The 23411-nt window shown below is 39.7% G+C and overlaps 2 protein-coding genes across 31 annotated transcripts in view; one reads left to right on the top strand and one right to left on the bottom strand.

Annotated features, from left to right (window-relative positions):
* Positions 1 to 84: 84 nt before the first annotated feature.
* On the bottom strand, positions 85 to 18402 carry PNPT1 (polyribonucleotide nucleotidyltransferase 1). 4 transcript variants are annotated; one of them, XM_086874809.1, is made up of 29 exons: positions 18312 to 18402; positions 14088 to 14148; positions 13668 to 13742; positions 13121 to 13226; positions 12675 to 12724; positions 12143 to 12206; positions 12009 to 12056; positions 11202 to 11315; positions 10771 to 10957; positions 10541 to 10592; positions 9768 to 9825; positions 9523 to 9619; positions 9325 to 9427; positions 8465 to 8535; positions 7787 to 7823; positions 6966 to 7032; positions 6772 to 6861; positions 6416 to 6469; positions 6205 to 6311; positions 5591 to 5662; positions 5435 to 5498; positions 4800 to 4883; positions 4249 to 4332; positions 3501 to 3607; positions 3359 to 3414; positions 2727 to 2805; positions 2322 to 2369; positions 1809 to 1967; positions 85 to 1085 (listed from the first exon to the last, which is right to left on the bottom strand). In XM_086874809.1, exons 2-28 carry the CDS (start codon positions 14142 to 14144, stop codon positions 1812 to 1814), a joined length of 2187 nt encoding a protein of 728 aa, XP_086730935.1. In that variant the 5' UTR covers positions 14145 to 14148; positions 18312 to 18402; the 3' UTR covers positions 85 to 1085; positions 1809 to 1811. The 4 variants fall into 4 exon arrangements, with proteins under 4 accessions (XP_086730935.1, XP_086730949.1, XP_086730942.1 ...); XM_086874823.1 differs by having other exon boundaries at positions 13668 to 13777; positions 18312 to 18366; XM_086874816.1 differs by lacking the exon at positions 18312 to 18402 and adding an exon at positions 15579 to 15803 and having other exon boundaries at positions 13668 to 13777.
* The window catches only part of CCDC85A (coiled-coil domain containing 85A), a 218928-nt gene continuing 211366 nt past the window's right edge, over positions 15850 to 23411 (top strand). For 6 of the 27 annotated variants that reach the window (XM_086875007.1, XM_086875041.1, XM_086875037.1 and 3 more), the window contains exon 1: positions 15889 to 16124. The gene's annotated coding sequence lies outside the window, so the exon portion shown is untranslated. Of the gene's footprint in view, positions 16125 to 19580; positions 19693 to 23411 lie in introns of those variants that run through there. The other 21 variants (XM_086875053.1, XM_086875046.1, XM_086875039.1 and 18 more) reach the window with 17 other exon arrangements.

Here is a 23411-nt window from a genome sequence, read left to right as displayed (position 1 = left end):
ATTGCCAAGGAAATCTTTCTTCAATCTTTCCAAACTTTTTTTCAATCTTACATTATGAAAGACAGAGACAACTACAGAGCAGCATACCAGTCATTTCTTTCTTCTTTAATACTTTAACTTAGAATAAAAAAAGAAGTAATTTTTATTGTACATTCCCATTTCTCCTCTTCCCCAATGCTTTGTTTTTTCTTTCAGGTGGTTCAGAGCCCACTTGCCATCAGGTAGGAAGTTGATTTTCTTATTAGTTCTGCATACATATTGGTGAACATCAGAAGGACCCTGTTTGGTTTTCAAAGTCTGTACCTCACAGTAGAAAAACGAGTAATTCTCGTGAGCCCCTGGAAAATGTTTTGAAGTCTAAAAGAGATCAGTGAACTCACTGATGCAACATGATTTATAGAGGGATTAAGATACCCTTAATGACGGTGGTTTAGGGGAAGATTTATCACCTCGATTGTTCAGTCCAAAACAAAGTATTTTAATGTTTTAATGATGTATTTTAAAAGTCAGTGCTAACAAACCCAGGTGATAAGGGGTGATGCTTCAGCCAAGTTCTGCTCAGATATTACAGCAGGTCATGACAGTGATGTATTATTCTAAATCAGCATCCAGCATGTTAAAGGTGATACTTTGAAGTCTTTATCTCTTGCTCAACATTTTTGTACACTGAAAAGCCAGTAAAACCTTGGCCAAGTGTGACTCTTGACCAAGTGTACAGGATAATTCCTTCTCCCACAAAAGACTTGTTCAGTTCTTACTTCCCATATTCACAGTTTTATTTTGAGTGGATAACTCAAAAGAGAATAATCTTTAGCACTGAAGTATCATCTCAGTCTGTAGAATTCTGTGTTCTTGTATTCTCATCTCAACCTTGCTACACAAGATGAGGGCATTGCTTGTTTCTGGTTTTATTTTAAAGTTTTTAATCTATTTGAAGGCTTTGAAGTTCTACATTGCCTTTAAGGATAAATGGTGTCTATTTTATAAATATGATTCACTACCATCCACCTGCAGATCCTTGTGAGGACACGTAGAGGTTCTAGCAAAGGTCACTTGTACTTTCACCAACTATCACACCTTTTTTCCTGAAAAAGAGAAAACATTTTTGTAACCAACTCATTATATCAAGGTATGAGATTCAAAAACATTCCTTAAAACCAAGATTTCTTCAGAATTTTCCCTTCTTTTTGTGCTGTCAATCATTCCTCGAAGATTGCCAGAGATTGCCTTGAGTTCCCACTGGTGCACTGTGCATTTGCCAACCTTGCTGTGTAACTGCTCCTGATTTTAACATCAGACACCTTCCTGTTCTAGCAGCTTTCTAACAAGAAAACCCACACAAATTTTGGGAAAAGTTGAGGCATAAGCGTTCTGACAGTCAAATACATGCTGGAAAACTACTTCTAAGGAAGAGCTTTGGCTACTTCATTAATTGACTGAAATCTTCTCCACTAATCAAGAAAGCAGCTTATTTTTTCGTCTCTTCCAATACCCTATTTGGGTTTTTTTTCTTTAAAAAATAGAAAAGATGCTGGAGATGAACAACTAAGTTTGTTCTGAACAGAGGGGGCTGTCCAGACTGCCTGAGACTGTCAAGGCATTTAAACCAATTTCACAACATCACACTTTCTCCAGCTCCAGCGTGTGAAGGGCCAGTTGTTAACTCCCAACAAGCTCCAAGGGAGCTGGCAAGCAGTGCCTGCACAGCACTGAGGGGTAACTGCTCAGTACAAACCCAGACTGCCACAAGTCTTTGGCAGAGCTGAAGTGCAGCCCTGAGTCAGCTGAAGCTGCTCTGCTGGCCTTACCTGTCACTGGGATGAGGTGGATGTCTGTGGAACAGCCCCTCCCAGGACAATGCTGTTTTTGTCTGTCAGGGTTTTCAGGGTGCTGCTGGCTGGGGACTGCAGAATTTTACGTGAAAGCCTCATTCTGCCATCAGTGGGATCACGGCCAAAGTATTTCACCTGGTAAGGAAACAAAGCACTTTCACACTGAGCGACTTCAAGGGCTGGAAACAGCATTTTCCTTAAAAGATGGGGGGGGTTGGGTTTGAGTTTTCATCAATTTGATGCTAGAAAAGCCATAAATAGGCATCCTTTAGCCTATATTTCTGTCAAATTATGTGGTGCCTAGATAGCAAGAATATGATTTTAAATAAATCTAATTTGAATGATCAGGCCTTGAACTAGCACAGAAAGGGAATCCAATATGGAAAAATATCTTCTTCATAAACACAAAATATACAATTAGAAAAAAACCCCATATTTTAAAATACAAACAGCATTTCATTAGCATTTTAAAGTTAAAAAAATAATTACCTGAATTTCTTGTCCAACTTCTAGTCCCAGGGCACTAGGGTGTTTAATCTAGAACAGTGTTTTTCAGAAAGAAAATGATCAGAGTTTGTTCTAAAAATCCCTTCTTTCAGGGGTTCTTCATGCTACACTTCAGCCCAGTGGCTCAGCAGTACCTTAGGAACAACAGGTTTCTGAACATTACATGGAAAAAAGCATTGCAGAGCCAAAGAACTTGGTGTAAAAACCACTGCAGCAGTCACACAGTTGATTCTTTGCAGCTTGAAGTCAGGGCAGGAAGAATTAGAACAAAAAAAGTGCTGCTAATTAAGCTGGAAATGTGGAACAACACTAAGTGTGTTACAGCTATGCCAACTGGTTAAAAATAAATCTAATTTCCAATTTAATACTTGTTTAAGGATGGGTTACCTTTCTTTGATCCAGCTGTGAATTATGAAGTAATACTGGGGTCATGTTTGGGTAGAGTTTTACCATCACTCCAGAATCTCTGCAGCAGGAAACAGCACAGTTATTTCCAAGTGCATCAAGAAAAGTCCACATTTCACTCTGTATACGGTCCCCAAAGCAAGCATTCATAAACTTCTCATGAACAAAATGTTACTCATCCCTTCTTAAAAATCTTTTATCCATCCTAACATGTCCACTCATTTTTCCTTAACCGGAAGTGGATGAGAATTTCTTATTGCAGTGCAGTATTTCAGTAATAGGTATTATCCAAAATATAATTTTTACAAGACAAATACTGTGATGAAAAGCAGAAAGCAAATTCATACCATGACTTTCAGATTCACAGACGAAAAAGGCCTTAAGTTGTATGATTTAGAGACATTCCAAAAACTAACAAAGAGCAAAAAAAACCCAGCTTTATCAGGAAACAAAATATTTTCACCTGAAAAAGTATCAAAAATGGTGCAGGTGCCAATATCCCCAGCATAAGCTTGGCATTCCAAAAAAACCAATGATTATTTTACATCATATTTAGGTATCAGGAATACAGCTATGAAAGTAAATCCATTTCAACTCCAAAGCACTTTTTATACCTTATTTCAGTAATTGTGGCTGTATAAATTGCCCCAAATTCCAAATTAACTTCTTGCTGTGGAAGACAAAAAGAAGAAACCAGTAAGACACGAAGTCACAGAGAGCAAACTGGAGAAGCTGAAGGCAGAAGTCTGTCCTTACATCATCTTTGCAGATTTCCCCGATGAATTCCCTGGCTTCGTGCATTGCCCCCGGCGTGGGGGCGAACACAGAATATGTCTCCTCATCCAGCTGACTTACAGTCACTCCTGAAAATGGGGATTTGGGACAGCACTTAGGGGCACAGCGCAGAAAAGGCACGCTCAGTAAAGACTTGCTCAAGCACAATGGTTTGGCACACTCATTAAGACTTCTAATCATTATTTAATCTTCTTTAATTTAGGCATTGAACAATTTCATATGGTCACCACCTCCTTGCAAATACCTCGAAAAACTTGTGGGTCATAAAGGAACACAAAATTAATTTTATAATACTTTAAGGGTGGGGGAAAAAAAAATCCTGAATAAATGTTGAGGGTTATGAATCAATTTCCCAGAGATTTTAAATAATACTTGCATTAATAGCTGAGAGAAATGAAAGTGTTTTGGAGTCACAATGGTAAAATTCTTTGCCCTTCTAGAGTTCTGTGGTCAGACCACACAGGCTTTCAACCAAAAGGAAGTAAGATTTTTCCTCCTTTTCTCCACCCTAATCCCTGAGAAGCATTAAACAAGTTCACCAGAGCATTAAGGGTTTCAGGTCCAAAGCAAAGCATCTACCTGTACTCTACAGATATCAGAATTTTTTCATTTTCAGTTTGCACTGAGCATTGAAACAGCTCAGCATTCAAGTCTGAAACAAAGGGAGACACACGAAGATAAATTATCACAGGGATCAAGAATGTCTCACCAGTCTGAGCTTGAAGCTTCTTCAAATTATAAGCCCCAGGACCAACGAATCTTAATCTTTTTGATAATGGAACGTGGATAGTTTCTGAAAGAACATTTAGAAATCCTTTGAAGTGCTAAATATAATCATCTTGAAAGCTATCACACAAAAAGGCACATTCCTTTAATCTCTTACAGCTACCTGTGGTATTTGCAGAACAGGGATGTAATTACAGGTATGAACTGAAAGAAATGAAGACACAGAGTACACTCTGATGACTGGAAATTACTTGAAGCCATACAGATACCCTGATCTATATCAATTCTGATTTTATGAGAGCTTCACATCACTTAAATTCTGTTTTCTGGTGAAATTGAAGTGCCACCCCACGTGGCAATAAAAATCCCCCCAAAATATCCAAAAATAACCAAAACCCCTCCACAAATTATCTCCACAGGGCAACAGCAAAAATATATAAAAAACAATCATTAGGGAAAAAAAAGCTCTTTTAAGCAGAAGTTTATTGTTAAAAAGGTAATTATGAAAGCTATGAATTCACACCATAACATTACCTACAACTGGTCCACTTTCTTTTCTGTTAGGTCTGGGTTTTGCCAGTGTTTGGTTCATAATTTGTAAAATCTCCCTCTTTGCAGCTAGAGGGAATAATAATAATAATAAAATCAGTAATTCTGTATATGATTAAAATAAATATATGAAGTTTTTGTTATGCAGTAGAAAAACATTCCTTATCAAAACCTGTCTCCTGCCTAGCTGGAGAATGTCAGGCTGGAAGTTTTCCAGCTCATAAAATCCTTATTAAACCACGTAGCTTCATCTTCTCATGTGCTTCAAGAATATTTTAGCTGCACATGTCAGAATACAGATGGCAGCAAGTTTCACTTGTAAATATAGCTGAATTTATGTGGAATGAGAGAAAGTTTGCTGTTATTTTTATAACATTATCCTGCTGGACTTAAACAAAGACAAGTAATGTGTTTTAGTCCAAATCATGCAATGGCTGAAGTTACTTTGAAGTTAGTTTGGAGCTTATTGATTAAGCCAAACCCATTTCATAAAGATAGAAGCTTGGTTTTTTTCACAATGAGAACAAAAAAACGAACAGTTTATTATTTAGTTTCATAAAACTTAAAAGCATTTATCATTTAATATAATAAACTGAGTGTAAATCCAAGAACAGACCTACCTGTAGCTTGCTGAATAGCTTCCACTACAATTTTTATTGGTATTCCTGGCAGCTTGAGATCAACCTGAGAAAAATTAAGTGCCATCAACATGTCAGGAAAGCTCTTCTAATACTCTCTGAGAGTTTCACTTGATCTGATGTTTCATGTCACAATACCTGCAGTGCTGTTATCCCTTTATTGGTGCCTGCCATCTTGAAATCCATATCTCCATAGTAATCCTCAATTCCCTGCCAGTACAGACAAAACCAAGTTGGAGTCATTCTATCCCACTATACCAACAGAAAAATGAATGAATTCTGAGATTTCCAGCTTTATTTTGCTGTTCAGGATTAACTCTGTTCCTTTCTCTCCTTGGAAATTAAGAGCTTTTGTGGACAAGTTTCTGATCCACAGCTGATCTTGTGCTCTCAGTGGCTGGACATTTTGCTCCCCAGCCACTCTTCCAAGTGCTCATTCTCCACCCAATATATTGTATTTTCCAGTAAATTATTCATCTTTTTCTCCCATGAGAAAAGACAACATTAATGGGAAGGAGAAAGCTTATGAATGCTTAAATAACTAATAACACAAAAAATAAGAAACACGATTGGACATTTCATACAAATTTTTCAAAATAAGGGAAGAATCTGGGAGATGAAACAGAAAAGACACAACTAATTTTTCCAGGAGCCACATTCCAGAATTGACTGGGCAAAAGATTACAAAAGAAGGCCCAAAGGGGTATTTTTCAGCAGCAAGCAGCAACAATAACAATGTGAGGAGCACTCACCAGGATGTCTGTCAGCAGGCGATAGTCCTCAATATCCCCTTTTCCCTGAGCACACTTGGTAACGAGGCCTATGGCTACACCTGCCACTGCATTTGACACTGGAACTCCTAGGAATGGTAAAAACCCCACATTTTTGAAGCCTTTGCTCATTTCCAGACCCTGTAACACATTATCATGTGCAGCTTATCCTTGCAACTGCTACATTTTGTACCTGCATCCATTAGTGCCAAACTTCCACCGCACGCAGAAGCCATTGAGGAGGACCCTGGAGTGGGATTACAGGAAAAAAACAGGGATTAAACACTCAAAAATGGGTCTCAATACAAGCTAGAGTTATTATCCTCATCCTGTAGCATAAAAGTGCCCCAAAATACCATTTTATTAAACCAAGAAAGGTCCATTGTTCATGAACACGTACCCTTAAATATTTCAGGTAATTGTTATTAAGAACATTTAAACAGCAATCTATTATTTAGGATGCCTATAAATCAAGTTTGTCAAACCTAACCTTTTCAAGAATCAAATTTAGTTTCCAGCACTAGATTAAAAACAAGAAAATCCCAATACCATTTGATTCCAAGACTTCAGAAGTAACTCGGATTGTGAATGGGAAATCCTGGGGTATAACTGGTTTCAAAGCTCGTTCTGCCAGTGCACCTGTTTAAAAAAAAACAAACCCAAAACAACCACTAAGTGATCCATAAATAAAAAACATAAAATATTGGAACTTCCAGCATGGGATTTCTCTAGTCTGGACTTACCATGTCCAAGTTCTCTTCTGTTCATCCCAGTAACTTTGCCAATCTCATTGGTTGCATAAGGTGGAAACTATGAAGCAAAAAAATGTGTACACAGAAAATTAACCTGCTTTTCCATTTTAAAACATACACTTAGAAAAAGATCTTTGAAGTTTTGGTGCATCTCAAGGTAAAAAATACATTAAAAACAAAATAATCAAACCACCACATGACTTCTATCAGTCACTTGGCTTGCAAGCCAGGACCAGTTTAGGTAATGTTTAGTAAACGTTTTACTTCCACAGGACAAAAGAGAATAAAGCAGAGGCAAGGTAGCTAAGACAGAACACAAGAAGCTTCCTCCAAAGAAACCTGTCAAACAACCTAGCAGAAATGTTATTTCTGTCACAGAGATAATGGAACAAGATCTGCCTGTTGCCTGTAGGAAATACTTAGGGCAAGCTCCAAAGGCTGAGAGAGATCCAAGATGTAAAAGCATTTATTTACTATTGCTGTGCCACGTCAGCTGAACATTATTAATAGAGTTTACTAAAAATAATGGCGCAGGTTAATCCTGCTTTCAGTAAGAACCTGTTCTGAAGGAGCTCACTTAATGTTCTGCCATTAAAAAGCCTGTATAAAATGGCAATTTACAAGTTACCTACTGCTTTTCAGGAAACCAGCACTTCTGCTCATATAAATTCATGCATGAATTAGCATAAATACATTTTAGCAAAGCTAGAGCTAATTTATAATCTTGGAAGTGATCAGCTGCACCTTTAAAAGCAAGATATCAAGCCCTTCTGTGAATCATGCAGAAAGCTGTAACACAGGAAAAGTCTCACCTCATAATGCAGCATGAAGTTTTTATCTTTTATTCCACTATTAATTAAAAACAAGATGATGTCAAAAAAGGAGTAACCAAACATGTTTTACACACAACAGGTAATTCAAACTAATATTGTTATGCTTACAAATGGACCCAGCCAAAACCAACAAATCAATACATTTGCTGATCACTCACAGTTACCAAAATTAGAGAATATGGACAAACTCTTCCAGGGTAACAAAGATTTAACTACAGTAAAGCTGAGACATTAAAATGCAAAAGCTCCCACATTGGGATGAAATCATTGGGGTGACATCACTGAAATGTGGCTTTAAAGGCGATGAATTTCACTTCAGCCCTCAGCAATAAAATGTTCAAAGCTCGAGGACCAGCTTGCTACATCCTAAGTTAAATTTTCCACAAATACTAAATATATTTGTGAATACATGAAATATATAAACCAGACTGGATGTTACTTGTAACAGTCCAGTTTGAAATGTGTGCTTTGCAATTAATGTCACCCTAACAAAAACCCACTGCCATGATCTCTGGAAAACAGGCCACTTCAAAGTCTAATTTTATACATTTTTCAGTCCTAAAAAAGTATCCATAACAAAGTTCAAGGGAATTTTATCAAATGTGTTTAAATGCTCACCCTCTTGTTACTACTGCCAAAACACCAAGATACACATACCTCACTGCTGTGGAGATAACATCTGATTTTACGCTTGATTCTAGAGAGTCAAATGTAACTGTACACAGAACCTAAAATAAAAATGAGGTAAAATAAAAAATAAACCCAGCCTTCACAAATGCTGCTGTTTATGAAGAATCAAAAAGAACAAGTTCAGAAGCAAATGAGAAGCCATCAGCTACAACTTGTACGTTTTTCTCTCCATCACACAAACTCATTCATAATAAAGATCACACAATCTTACAAGAAACCCCATTTAAAAATACTAATTTAATGCTTCTTAAGTAGCAGCCAAGAGCAGTTTGCTCCCTAAGAAACATTTAAGAGACAGGGCCAGCTTCAGCCACGATTGTTTGTGGTTGTTTGTGCCTGCTTCCCACACACACCTGCAGTGGGTGTTATTTTTAGTGGGAAAAGGCTGAGGAGTAAATCACTGTTTGCAACTGCCACCCTAAGCCAGTGTAATAAGAAGTCAGATTAATGGCTGGCAGTCTTCCAGCAAAGGGAGCTGTAAAAGTACAGAAGACCAGATCTCAAGTATGATTTTAATTCAATCCACCCAACAGCTGACACTTTTGGCAAAGAAGAGGAAAAAAATCCTCTCATTATTGCAATTTTTTGGGTAAAATTTCCCTACTTGGTTCAGGTTACGAATGAAGCTGCTTTTAAAAGATTTCTCATGACGTGCACAATTCAGCAGAGCCCTACACAGCAATGTACTTACCAACCTACACACCATTTCTGCTTGTTGCTATTTAAATGTGAAAAAAAAAAAAGGAAACCTGGCATTTAAATGAAAGAACCAAATCTTTCAGCTCTTGGTAATTCACTGATCATTTCTGATGTTTAAGTGACACTACCTGTGTTTGACCTCTTTGAAATAAGGCTGATCCATGAAGCATTTTGAACATGTTCACTTCACATTTAATGTCTCTGAGGGAAGTCAAATCTCTCCCATCACACCTGAAGTGACAACGAGAAATTAAGAGATCAGTTCAAGTATATTCTTGGATTAAAAGCTGACAGAAATATTATCAGTAGGAGTTTGACACACCCACCTTCTATATTCACTTAGCACAAGATTTCTAAAAATATCCTTTGAAACCACATTGAAAGATTCCATGATTTCGTAAGGCTCAGCCTCCGGAAATTTTTCTGGGTATAGAAAAGAAATTGCATCTGAAGTTGGGAAATTAATTTTATTGAACTCTTACTAAAATAGCTTCCAACAAAGAGCACACTCTAACTCTAAGCAGTGCTATCTCCATTGAAGCATTCTCTAAATATTAACACAAAATAATACCTTTCAGCTGTTCTTCTGTTTCGAGCCTTATTTTGTTGATTGCCTCATCTCTCGAAATCTAGAACACAGGATTTGCACCAGTTAACTCTACAGGGCCAAACAACAGAGGTTTGGGGCTGTGTCTGGTTTAAAGATCTGCAAAAATTTAAGGAGTAAGAAACAGAACTGTCAGACAAACTCAAAAATCAATCATCAGGTTGGAAGAGACCTCAAGGGTTGTGTGGTCCAACCTTCCTTGGCAGAAGCACAGTCTAGACAGGATGGCCCAGCACCCTCCCCATCTGAATCCCAGAAATGTCCCACACTGGGGAGTCCAACGCTTCCCTGGGGAGGTTATTCCAGTGACTGATAATTTTTCCCAAGGAGAACATTGCTCTTGTGCATAATCAGAATCTCTCAGGATTAACCTTCAACCATTTCCCCTCACCTTTTCCTTGTTACTCCTTGGGAAAAGGGAGTCTCCACCTCCACATAATGCAAACTAATATTCCGGTAGATAAGAACTTAAGAGAACAATTTATTATTACTATTACAAATAGATTCAGAGGAGACAAGATTAAATTACAGTATCACTGAGGTTGGAAAAGACCTCTGAGATCATCAATTCCAGCCTATGAGCACCAGCTTGTCAACCAGACCGTGGCACATCCAGTCTTTCCTTAAAACACCTCCAGGGACAGAGCTTAGAGCTAAAAGCTTCAAGTACTCAATCCTGTTACAGTTTCATTAGGATATTAATTTAAAAAAAAATTATATAATGATTGATTACTTACTTTATCATGGCTTGAATCTGTGAACACTGCATAGATCTTGTTAGAAGCAAGTCTTTAGGGAGAAAAGGAAGAATTTTTGAAAACAAAGCTTAAAAACTACTTTCTATAATTAGGGGGTTTTTTTGAGGACTAAATATTTGAACAGTATTTAGTGAAATACCAGTCTGGTGAAAGCAGCAGACTGGTATTTATAAACATTCCTCCATCTGCATTATTTATTGTGAACTTACTTCCTTGCAAGTTCCACGATCTCTTCAGGAGCAATAAATAATTTCTGGACAGTTCTCTTGACCACGCCCTGCTCCTTCACCAGCTGCTGAATGCCCTGGATGATCTGCTGGGTCTGCTTCACCCCCACTTTGATGGCATGGCAGAAGTCTTGCTGCAAGATGTTCTCAGCAGTTGCTTCCAACATCACTGCCAATGGAAAGAGAAAAATTCAGTCAATTCCTGTTTTGTTGTTCAACAGCAATCTAACTCAACTGGGGAAATACAGATGAACATTAAACTGCATAAATATGAGGGAATCTAATTACTTAACCAAAAGTTACCTATCACTGTTGTTTGCTCCTTCTATTACATAAAAATCTACATTTTGAAGAAAAGGAAAACATCTGCAAAGATTTCCAAGCCCTCAACAGACAACAATGAATCTGCTTACCAACTTGGCTTTGTGGAGCTCCAGCAACAACTAAATTTAGAGCACTAGAGGCCATCTCTTTTCGAGTTGGATTGATAACAGTCTCTCCATCCACCAGTCCTACCCTCACTGCACCTGCAGAGAAACTCCAGAAAGTCATTATTGTAATAAGGAAGTTCTTTAAGGCAACACTTTACTTTGAAAGTTACACAGCTGTTAACAATAATTAAAGCTACAGACTGATTCTAAAATATCACCACGTTGACTGGATATTAAGAGCAAAACTAGAAGACAAAATTACCTAGTCTATTTTTCTTTTGGGTACTATTACTGGGTAGGGCAAATAACACCAAGTAGTATTACACACAATGCTGTGAGTGCACTGGGAGTTTTTTGTCATTTCAGCACATGTTTTCTAGAAAAAAAAAGGCAGCTGAAAGGAAGATTCTTGTTCAATATTTGTCCTTGGGTACATCTTTTCAGAGAAAATATTCACAGTGAAATAAATCTCTTTTTGAGCTCCTTGAGGAAAAGTATTCTGAAGCAGCTATTTTCCAAACAATGCTTTTCTATTTATATATTTCTCTTAAGAGAAAATTAATTTATTGATCTCTATAGTACACTATTTCTGTAATTCCCCCCAGAAGTGCATTTAGTCCAGAAGACATAATCCTTTGAAGTGCAATAATCCTACCCATTGTGAAATTATTTCCAGTGCTTGAAATTTAACGTTTAGATTCAGCTTCTAGTTAAAAAAGCAAAGTACCACGTGTGGTCCAAATCTTCCATTACATTAAAATCACCCATAATTTCAAAAGGTTTCCTTACCAATAGGACCATTCCAGGGGATATCAGACAAGGCAAGTGCTGCAGAAGCTGAAAGGAAGACAAAAATCTGGATTAGAAAAAAAACAGATCTCATTAAATCCCACCAAAGCACCAATTTCTCACAGTCCTCTTACCTCCATTAATCGCCAGAACATCAGGATCATTGACACCATCTACTGCTAAAAGATTACAAAGGATCTGGCATAAGATAAAAGACAATAAATAATTTTGACCTATACATTTTTATTAGCTGTCAACACAAAGCTAAGGACACAAAACCCCCCCACATTCCACACATCTACACAAGCCTATGCTGCACATGGAAATTTTTTCAGGTATTTAAAATAGGAAGCTGAAAATAAACCCCCACAAATGGATAATATTGTATCACATCATATATAAAATATTTATTATTAGCAACTTTCTTCTCTTGTACAGAGGAAATTTTAATTTTGTTCCTGTATCTTGACAACAAAATTTGGAAAGTAGGATGTAATAAAAATAATTTAAGACAATGAGACTAAAAAGCAACATTACACTTGTTTGTGAAGTGCAAACCCCATCTTGATGTTAACAAAAATAGCTTTTTTCTTAAAACAGGGCCTGTATCATGAAACTTTCCTTGGCCATATCCAAGTTTTCTGTTTTGAAGGTAGCATGACCTACCTGTGTATCATAAAAGTAGCCTGCAGGGAAGAGTGGTCTGATTGACCGATCTGCAAAGGAAAAAATCGAACTCTAAGAAGTTTGGTTTCAGTAATTAACATTCAAGTTTGTCTTGCAACCACCCCACAAAAAACGGACAAAATTGGTTGCTTTTTTTTAAAAAAAAAGGGGGAAAAAAAAGAAAAAAAGAAGAAAAAAAAGGAATAAAGAAAGGAAAAAAAAAAGAGAAGGCAGAGAACCCAGCAAGATATTAATATATTTAGCATGACATATATAACATTAAAATTTCAATTGTCTTGATAAACAATAAATTAAGAGTTTGTTTTCTGGTATTACTACAGAAACTACTCTGCAAACAGTAGTTATAAATTACTGTTGTTTTCCAACACTCATGAGAAAATGACAACATTTTAAAAATCCATTGTAAAGAAAATGTTTTGGCCTACCTATTACTCTGCTTGTAAGAATTTCTTTATCAGTGGAACCAAGCTCTCTTCTTAGATAGTTTGTAGGAATTCTTCCTGCTGCAGCAGCTTTCTGTCGGTAGTCAACCTTCCAAAGACGATTCAGGGATTATTAATGACAACTAATTATTTACTGCAGAGCCACAGAAACCCTCAGAGGGGACCCCCAGGGATCATCCAGTTCCAACCCCAATTATCTACTTCCCACCCTGAACAATCCCAGCCCTTCCAGCCTCACAATCCAACTGGTTTTCCACACAACCAAACCCCAACATTTGGGCTTGGATGTTGTGGCAAAGTTCACATGGGCTTTGAGGAAATCTCACTAAAGCCAAGACACACAACATCCAAGGCTCATCCTTCACCCACACAGGGATCCTGGATTTTATCATCAACTGCAATTCTGAAGTCTCTCATCTACTGTTTGCATTCCTCACTCTCCCCTCATCCTGAACTCCACTCTTTAAGGACTGTGACTGCTAAGCTGACCACTGATTAATACAAAACTAATTCTGTCTTTAGTACTTACCACTAAGGGCATAAACTGAGATGGAGAGGGCTTGGTTTTGCTGACTGCTGTTACCATCACTGCTGTGTCACCTAGCTGGGTTATGAAAAACAGGTAAACACTGAAGTTATCTGAAAAGAAAATAACTTCCAATGTTTTAAACTTATTCCCAAACCAGTCGTTCTTTATAGACTTTATAAACATTCTTTATAGACATTCTTATATATTAAGAATTATACTCTGCAGAAAACCACCACATAAATCTGTGCTTCACACCACTGCTTTTCAAACATAATTTTTTTCCTATAAAATACAGCTGGCCCTTCATTAGAGATTAAATTGCCACTCGAGCCTCTATATCCCACAGCCTCTGATGCTCAATGACTTTTAAGACACAGGAATTTTGAAGCTCCACAAATTTTGACTATTTTTTGTTTTTACCTGAACAACAGCAGATCCATCAGCAAACTTTGCAAGTTTTCCAGAAGACAGCTCCATCTTTCTAAAAGAAAGAAACAGCCTGTTACATGAGTTTATGGTGAATTCATGGATGTTTTCCAGCAATTTCTGCACTCATCTGTAGGCCCAGCTGCACAGAATGAAGGCTACGCTTCATAAGAGATATAAAAATCCTCCTTAGATGCAAAAACTGAAACTCTTTCAACCAAAGTGACCAAAACCCCTTACATTTCACGGCTTTAGCCTCAAGTGTCCTGTCTCCTTTACCTTAAAGTAAAGCCTTGAAGCACGTCAGCTATCCCCAGGAGTTACATCCATGCCTTGGAGGCAAAGATGAATCATCCCCTTTTCCAGCTGGGCTTTAGCCAGTGGAAAATATCCTCACAGGCAAGGGGAGCTGCTTGCATCCCACCACAGCTGCAGAATATTCTCTCCTTCGTGGCAGAGAATGGAGATCAACAAAGCAATGATGACACACTCGAGAGTGAGATATGGATTATTTATTCCAGAGCTGTGCTGGGTGCTCGGTACTACTGCACAAGTCCAGCATACCCTCCTGAGTTTCCATGTCATTATTTACACACAGAAATCCAGAGCTGATCCCTTCCCAAGCACAGCCCCCCTGTTACAATTAGTTAGTAATTTCTGTACAAATTATCCCAGGTAACTTGTTCACATGCTCAGGGGAACACCTAGGCAAGGCTTTTATAACCTGTAGGTGTGATTTTCACTGTTATAATGAACACAGTTCAGCTAAAGACCCGCAGAATGGTTTGGGTGGGAAGGGATCCTGAAGATCATTGAGTTCCACCCCTCCACTATCCCAGGTTACTCCAAGCCCCATCCAACCTGGCTTTAAACACTTCCAGGGATGGGGCAGCCACAGCTACTCTGGGCAACCTGTGCCAGAATCTCACAGGGAAGATTTTTTTCCCTACAATCCCATCTAAACTTCATGTCTTTGAATTTTAACCAATTCCCCCTTGTCCTCCAGAATGTCATAAATAGTCTCTCCATCTCTCTAGGCAGCTCCCTTCAGGTCCTGGAAGGCCACAATTAGGTCACTCCAAAGCTTTTCTTCTCCAGCCTGAATAATCCCAATTCTCTAAACCCTTCCTCACCGGGGAGGTTTCCATCCCTCTGATCAACTTGGTGGCCTCGAATATTTTACTAAGTTGGCAGCGTACACATAGACATCCATCAGCATCTTGATTTTTTTACATCCTTAGGGCTCGTTAGCTCCCGGATGCCCCTGACTAAGCGATGACAAGGCTGACTGCACTGCTCCGGTCTCCCTTCTTGCTGACTAGGCTTGGCCGCACACCAAGATCAGACATCAAAGAACGTCCCAACTGAGGATAAACTCGACACATTCCGCGTTTTGCACCAGTTTTTCCTCACGTTTGCTTTACTCTCCAGCCGGGACAACGCTCTGCCCTGCCGCCCCCCCCCACTCCCCTCAGAGCCCCTCACCTGCCGCCCACCTCCACCGTCACGGCCCGCCCGGACCCGGCCTTGGACCCCACCGCGGCTCCGCGGGCAGGCACCCAGGGCAGGGCAGGACGGCCCTGGGGCAGGACCCGCCGCCACCGCGCCGCAGCCCCGCCGCCATCCCGGGACAGCGCGCCCAGCGCGGCGCGGCCGCAGCTCGTGGCGGCCGCCATAGCGCCCGCTGCAGGAAAGGGCGGCCGTGCGATTGGCTCGGGGGAGCGGCGCCGCGCAGTAAGAGCGAAGCGGATTGGCTAAGGCGCCGCCGCGCCGGTTTCGGCTCTGTACGGCCGCTATAGCGGCTGAGGAGGGTCAGGCGGCGCAGAGCGCGCGAATGCGGGTGCTCCGCCACTCGTGAATCCTGAGGGGAAAAGCTGCAGAAAAAGGTGCGAGGCGGCGCCTGAGGCGGCCTTGGAGGCACACTGGGCTGGAATTTGAGGAAAACCCTCTCGAACGGGGCCTCGGACCGAGGAAGAGAACACCTGCACCGGGGCGCCGCCTCAGGAGCCCAGGTGGCGCTCGGGAGAGTCGGTAACGTTACCGCCAAAAGCTCCTCACCCTTCCTGAGGGGCAGGCCCAGAGACCGCCTTAAATTCATGAGGGGAAAAATACTTGCATTTGGAATGAATTTACCTCACAGACCTTGCTCTGTAATGCACCCACAAAAAAAGCACTGAAAAAAATAATAAAAAAAAAAGCCAAACAAAACACACCAACAAAACAAAGCTAACAACACCCTCCCAAAAAAACCCCCAAACCAACCAACCAACAAAAAAAAACAAAAAAAAAACAAAAAAAAACAAAACAAAAAAAAAAAAAAACAAAAATAACCCCAAAGCACCCCTTGAAGCCAGGAACACTTGGCTTCTGCAAGAAGGCTAGAGCTCAAATACAATTTTGTGACAATTTGTCACAAACTTTGTGTGCTCTTACATGCCCAGAGTGCATCAGAATGTCAGGGGGACATCAGAATCAGGGGACAGTGTTTTGGTTACTGTATTAATCATTCCTCAGTGCAATGCAAAATAGATTAGTAATTAGTTATGTCACTGAGGTGAGTGAACAATAATGTGATTGTGGAGATCTCATCACACCAACAGTGAGATAATTTATATTAATTTAATCCCATATGTTTATGTCACACATCACCTTAAACTCATCTGCAATCTGGATTTAACAATTTAAATTTGGCAAGTAATTAATAAAAAAACTTAATAAATTACTACCATTTTATTTCTAAAGCTATTTTGATACTGCTTGTTTACTTAACTGGACTCTTCTGTCTAAGCTGCTTTTATAGGAACCAGATTCACTGGGAGAACAGTCCAACAGTCGAAGCAATAATTTTTCTTTTGTGCCAATGTTTCTTATCTTTTTGGCAAGACAGAAAAGTGAGAAGTAAAATAATCAGAAACTTGGGATTTGGCCTGGGCAACAGGGCTGTTAATTTTATCCAGATTTACAATTTATTGATACAGTTTTATTTGGTACAAGTATATATTAGGTGGCAAAGCAGAAATGTTCCCCATATTCTCTTGAATTCACATTGAATTCACTTTGCTGCTGACAAACAGACAATTGTTTGGAATGCTTTTTATGTAATTATTACAATTGCTATTCTCACACTCACCAAGATGGTAAGTGAATATTTCATCGCTGTCATGGACTAACAAACTATGGCTGTACCACTGTCATAGGAAAAGGATAGCAGAGCTTGGATTTCATTCAAAGTACTAGGCAGCAAACAAAATTAATGTTTAACATAATGGAAAAAAAAGGTATGGTTAATTTTTTAAGAAAGATTTGCACTTAATTTCGCACTTCATTAAATTTTCTCATTTTTTGCTTTTTTTTTCTTTAATTCCACTGTAGGAAATTTAAACAAAAACCCCAAAACAAGCCACAAAAAAAGTTCATTATTACAGCTCTCAGGAGAGCAGCAGTAGTTTTTGAGCCTTTTCTAGCAGCCTCTGTCACACTGAAATAAACATATTAAAATCTCCCTGTGACATTATTCCATGATTTATGCTGTATGGGCCCGACTGATATTTATCCTGTGGCTGTTAATAAAAGTAGGGGTTTTATTTAGAAGCAGCTTAAGCAGCTCCCTTTTGGCTATTTTGTGCCCCCTCCTCTCCAGCTCTCTGGTGCAGCAGAGAGCTCTTCTGCATTAAATTTTTTCCAAGTTCCTTGAGGGAATTAGTTATGATCCACTTAGTCTTAAGCCACTTATTTATTTTGGCCAGGGTCCATCTGTAGCTGATCACCCAATTCTATCCATCCCCATCCTGTAGCTCAGTAAATCTCTCACTTGGAGCGCTACAGACACTCGTTAAAAAAAATAAAAAAAAATACGTGTGGCTATTTTAAGGAAGGGTAAACATGGATCCAACTGCCCTAGAAAGAGGCTGTGAGCATTTTCCATACACTCCTCCACTTCTTGTGGCTCTGTTTTTCCCTGAGCTCAAGCCTGTATGCTAAACAAGATTAAACTGAGCCCCTTACATAGTTATGGCATAAAGCTCTACACACTTACTATTTGATTTTTTATAATTTTATTTGAAAGTGGAACCCATTGTACAGACCTAGCTCTATAAAAGCAGCTCAATATAGAACTTAAATTCAAAACAAACCCAACAAACAAACAGCCTGACAGTGATGTGTTTCCTTCTTTTTTCTATCATTGCCAATAAGGACAGTGCTGATAAGGAATTGTACCTGCAGCTGTTCCAGGAAAGATTCCCAGTAGTGTTACAGCTGCTCCAGTATGCCTAGGTGGGGGCATCCCATTCTGGCTTTATTGCAAACTGTGAAGAGCAATTATGGCATCATTAAATAGTCCTGGGGGCCCTGAGATGCTGCACCTGAGCAAGTAACTCCTTTGGAACTGATAAACTTGTTTTAGCAGGATACAGATCTCTCATCCCAACTTTCCAAAGAAGCTTTAGGAGAATCCATTGAAATTACATGGCTTTAAACCAACTTATTTTCTACTTCACTTGGTTTTCTCTCCTTATTCTTGTCATGCTTAGCTCTACCTTAATTTAATTTCCTGCTGTATCTCTTGTGATGGCTTTCAGGTGCTGCTAGATTTCCTCAGCTGGTATAACTGGAGTGTCTCTGTGTTCTTCAGAGAACTCATGTGGATAAACTTTGCAATCACAATGTCTGTGGGGCAATTGCATTAAACAAATTGCCCATCTGCCCCTTGTTGGGGCACCTGTGTCTCATCCTATTTTAGGGTAGCAGCTCTGTCCTTTCCTTGGTTTCTGAGGGCTCTGTACTGGTCTCCCTGAGCAGGAGGTGGGAAATTGCAGCATTCCCTGGGAATGGATTCAAGCAGAAGATGTAGGTGAGTAGGCTGAAGCCTGTGCTCATCCCCAGCTGTCCTGTCCTGCCAAGTAAGTTGAGATTTCTACAACCATTTCTGTTATGGGATTGCTTGCATACATGAAAAAGAGTTGAAGATGAAAATCCCCCCTCCCAAACCAGTGTTGTGGTTTCTAAAATGAGCTGGGTGTGTTGGTTTTTTTCTAATTTTATTTTTGCCTTTTTTAAGGAGTAAGTAAGGGAGAAGGTTGAATAATTGTCATAGCAAACTTTTATTTTCTAGAAGATTTATTTGGATATGGCAGTAGTCAAAGTGCATGTGCATAGGAAACCTGTGTGCCGTACCCACAGTGTAATAGACCCATGAGGTATCATCTTTTTTCCTTTTGAGGGGGAAATCTTGAAATAAGTTCAGTTGTTGTTTCTAGTGATGTGAAACCTAAACTTAGTGAAGGGCCTTAGGAAAAATGTTAGGTTTTGGGTTTTTTTTTTTTTTTCCCCCTTGTGATAGGGGCCAACAGAAGCATAACAATAAAGAGAAGATAAGCTTCTTATTTGAACTAGTGGTGTCAACTCCTTCATGTTCTCTTGAGCTCTCTTTTGCCCCATTTATTATCTTAAGTTGAGAGTAAATGCATCTTATACTCAGCAAACCGTGTTCAACTGAGTCTGCCTTGGTGTGTGGGATGCAATGTGCTTCCAAAGGCCAGCTTTTAGGTGTTTCACATGAAGGGAAAATCCAGACCTGGGCAATTGGAACTTCTGGCAGGTAAAAACAAGCTCAGCAGATGCAAAGGTTGGGAGCAGCCTCTACAACTGAGGTGCTTTCCACAGTAGTGGAAACTTCTGTATTCAGCTGCAGAGACCTTGTAGCTGTGTAGGGGATTTGACTCAAACCTGCTCTGTGAGCTGGCAAGGGCAGCTCTGCAGGGTAGTGGTCAGTGGTTATAGATTCTGAGAGAAATCCCTCTATATTGCTTGGAAACAGAGACTCTGTGTCATCCTCCTTTCTAGGAGTTTTTAATGGCCTTGACCAGGTACTGAATTAGAGCTGTACTGGTTCCTGGGAGCTGTGAGTTTGGATTCCTTGACACTTAGATCCACTTGAATTTACTTGTGCAGAAATAATTATGTACACGTGCTGCAAGATTGTAACATACGTTTCCATCTAATGAAAGAAAAACTCTTCTCTTTAACCAACTCTGTCCTTTTAAAGGTGCAACCTTTGTATTTTATACCTCTTTATTGAGCTGCTTTCTATTTCACCAACTCCCCAGGAACATTCCAGGTCAGGGGGACAAGTATGTGGAAGTTCTGCTTGTATATATTTACTTATTAAATACATAAACCTGTTTGTTGTAGCATGTGAGATTCTGCAAGTGTTTCTTTTATTTGCAGCACTTCTTTGAAGTAAATGTGCTTCATTTGAAGTGGTTAATATGCTTTGGCAGTGGGTGTTGAGCTGGGGGTCAGGTGTGTGTTGGGGGCTGCTCCAGCTCTGGACAGAGGGAAGAAACAGGAACACTGGCTTCACCAGAAAATCAGGGGGATGGACTCCACAGTGAGAGTTAATTTTTTTTTTTCCAGCCAGTCCACTGAATTGCTTCAAAGCAGTAAAAAGCATCACATTTTGGTTCCAGAGTCTAGCCCTTTCCTCGGGGAGACTTCACCATGCCCTGGCTTTTCTGTAGTACAGGAATTGAGAATACACCGTGCAGGAGGAGGCTCTCTGGACAGAGAAAAACCCTAAAAAGTGTTATTTGGTGTGTCTTTACTGAAAATAACCCTCTGGCGTACGGTGGCACTGGTGAGCTGAGCACGGGCTGTGCTGCAGCCCCGTTCTGCTGTTTCCTGGTGGTGCCTGCAGGGCGCAGCTTCTGCCCACGCAACTCCTCCGTGGCTCGCTCGGAAACTTCCAAGGCTACCCTGAATATTTACCGAATAATAGCAAACAACGGCTTGGTTTTCATTGCAGTTTTGAATTTGTGTAGGTGAGTGATTGGCGCGTAAAGTATTTTTTTTATTTGAAGCGAAGAGATAAATCTACAGAAATAGTAAATTTTACAGAGTTTACTAACGGAGAGTGTTCTTCCCTTTTTGTGTGCAATGGGAGTGGAGAGGGGTTGAAGAGACCCTAAATTAATGGATTACAGGGGAGCACCTAGAGGTGCGATTTTTAAGCCTTTCCAGGCATTTCTGTCAATTCTGATCTTTCAGTGCTGTGCCTTTAACGAAGGAGTTGAGAGCACTCTGTGTGTAGGGTAATGTTTAGATTCCTGTTTTGTAAACTGAATTAGTACCAGTTCTAACACTACAGCTTTAACCTGTGGTGTAAAAAATGTAAGTGAGCATCATGTGCAAGGAGCAAAACTTTCTGATATGTGTGCTTGCTCTCTGTCAAGTCAGTTTTTGGGTGCCCAAGTTAAAAAGATTTAGAGTTTAGGAAACACTCCAAAAATTCCATTTGAGGGCTGAGCACTGCTCAGGGGTCCTCTGTGTCACCCTGAGAGGCCATGTAGTTCTTTGTTGGCTGTGAGGAGCCAAAGCTCTAATTTTAAATGCTTTGGATGGGAATTGTGGTACATACCAAGGAATACAAGAAAGTCTGAAATGTCCCAAGGCCCTGAAATCCTTGAGTGATTGAAGGGCAAAGTGTAACTGATCTGTGGTGTGTGTTGGGCGATGGCACAAAATCAGTCCAAAAAGATGAATCTGGAGCTCTTCAAGTCCCAAGCTGAACTGCTACTTGTGATTGTTTAGCTGTGGATGTGACATTTTGAAATAGCTATTTAGTGGTTACTTGGGCTTTTTTTTTTTGACTTAGTGTGTTAATTTTTAAGAGGCATCTTTAAGTAAGAGAAGCAAAAGCAAGAGTGTTCATAGAGCCGCTCTAAGAAAGAGCAAAGCTATGGGAGCCTCTAAGCTGCTGCAGGTGCCAAGCAGCAAGGTCCAGATAGTGGAGAAAGACAGGAGAGGTTTGCTTGATCACACCATGTCCATCATTAAAGCATCTTGGCCACTGAATCCTTTTTATCTTTGTTCTCTGAGAAACCAGGAAAAAGCCTTTGAAATCTTGTTAAAAGTGGGATATTGCTGAAGTTTGAACTTGCAGCATTGCTGAGCGTGGTGGACAGCATGCTTGAAATAAAGCAGCAGCCTTGCAGCTCAGTCCTGTGGATCATGGCTGTTCCCCTTTGGCATGATGCTTTGCATTTTTCTCCTCACTTTCAAAGCAAAACTATAAATAGGAGTTGGGAACTGTGTGGATGTGGTGATTGATATGGGGGCTGGGTTTTACTGTTCTCACCCACTTGCCTTATAAAGAAGGTCTAAGTTTAAATTAAAAACCAATGATGGAGCAGTTTGTCAACCCATGCCATGTCCTTGATCCATTTCCAGTGTGTTTGGCTCCATCCTCTTGCTGTGACAAATGTCACTGGTTTCACCAGGGCTGGGTGAAGCCCTTTGTATGGAGGCTTTAAATTTTACACTGAATGCAAATACTTATTTCCTCAAAATGACTCCCTGGAATCCCTAAATGTTTGCATTAATTTTTTTATTATTTTTTTTTCTTTGCTCGGGAAAAGAATCTGTATTATTTTTTGGGGTATGAAGTAAGAATTACACCTTGGTATAGGTCCTCCCGATGAGAGGAGATATGACACATAAAATGAAGGATGAAAACAGCAATAAAAAGTATCTGAGGCTGATAAAAATATTATTTATAGTCAGGACCCAGTTAAAAATCCCATCAGCACTTACTATAGCAATACTTACATGTTGCTGCCTTGTTGAAAGAAAAGTTAGTAAAGAATTCAGAGTGTGGCGTTTAATTCATACAGCTACCTGCACAAGTTGCAACTGGCTTGAAAAATGCCAGTGTTAAAGTAGAAGAGTGGTAATTGTTTATATAAATAGGGGTATCTGCCTTTTAAAACTATAGTCAGCCCTGTTTTGGGGTCTGAAATGTGTAGAATATAAAACTTTTATAGGGTAGTAGCAGCTGCTCCCAGTAACAAGTATTTGCTCCTCAGCTGGTAACAGTTCAGTGATTCAGCTGCAACCTTTGATTTATTTTACTGTCTCATAACTCCATGCTGTGTGTTTGGCCTTGATCTTATTTCAGGTGTTGTCTTCAGAGCGTCCCAAACCTGAGCTTTATAAGCTGTTTGTAAGTTTCTGTGTGGTGGGTGGAAAGAGCATCTGAAAGAAATCAGGAGTTTCTCAGTGGTACACCCTGATTTTTAAGCTGTGTCACTGGAATGATCTTTATTAACAACTCCCAGCATATTATTCCCAAGACACGTGATACTCTATCCTTCTGGCTTCAGGGGTTCCAACACAGTTCTGATAAAGCTGCCTGTTAATGAATTATAATAAATTGCTACAGGTGTTTTCAGGATATCAAAAGCGATTGTGTGACAGGCAAATAGAAACACAAAGCCAGGGCAGCAATATTCAAGGTATCATTAACTATGGACTCTTTGC

Source organism: Cyanistes caeruleus, chromosome 2 (assembly GCF_971803275.1).
Source record: "Cyanistes caeruleus chromosome 2, bCyaCae1.hap1.1, whole genome shotgun sequence".
In the NCBI taxonomy this organism is placed as follows: domain Eukaryota; kingdom Metazoa; phylum Chordata; class Aves; order Passeriformes; family Paridae; genus Cyanistes; species Cyanistes caeruleus.
This window is presented reverse-complemented; position numbering and strand designations above follow the sequence as displayed.

Bases quoted from the DNA above. Each gene is read 5' to 3' on its own strand.
- PNPT1 (XM_086874800.1), bottom strand. From the start codon at position 15,769: ATGGCGGCCGCCACGAGCTGCGGCCGCGCCGCGCTGGGCGCGCTGTCC. The intron at 13,743-14,087 runs GTAAAAACAAAA...TTCATAACCCAG, and splicing joins ATGGATCTGCTGTTGTTCAG to CTAGGTGACACAGCAGTGAT. The intron at 13,227-13,667 runs GTAAGTACTAAA...CGTCTTTGGAAG, and splicing joins CTCAGTTTATGCCCTTAGTG to GTTGACTACCGACAGAAAGC.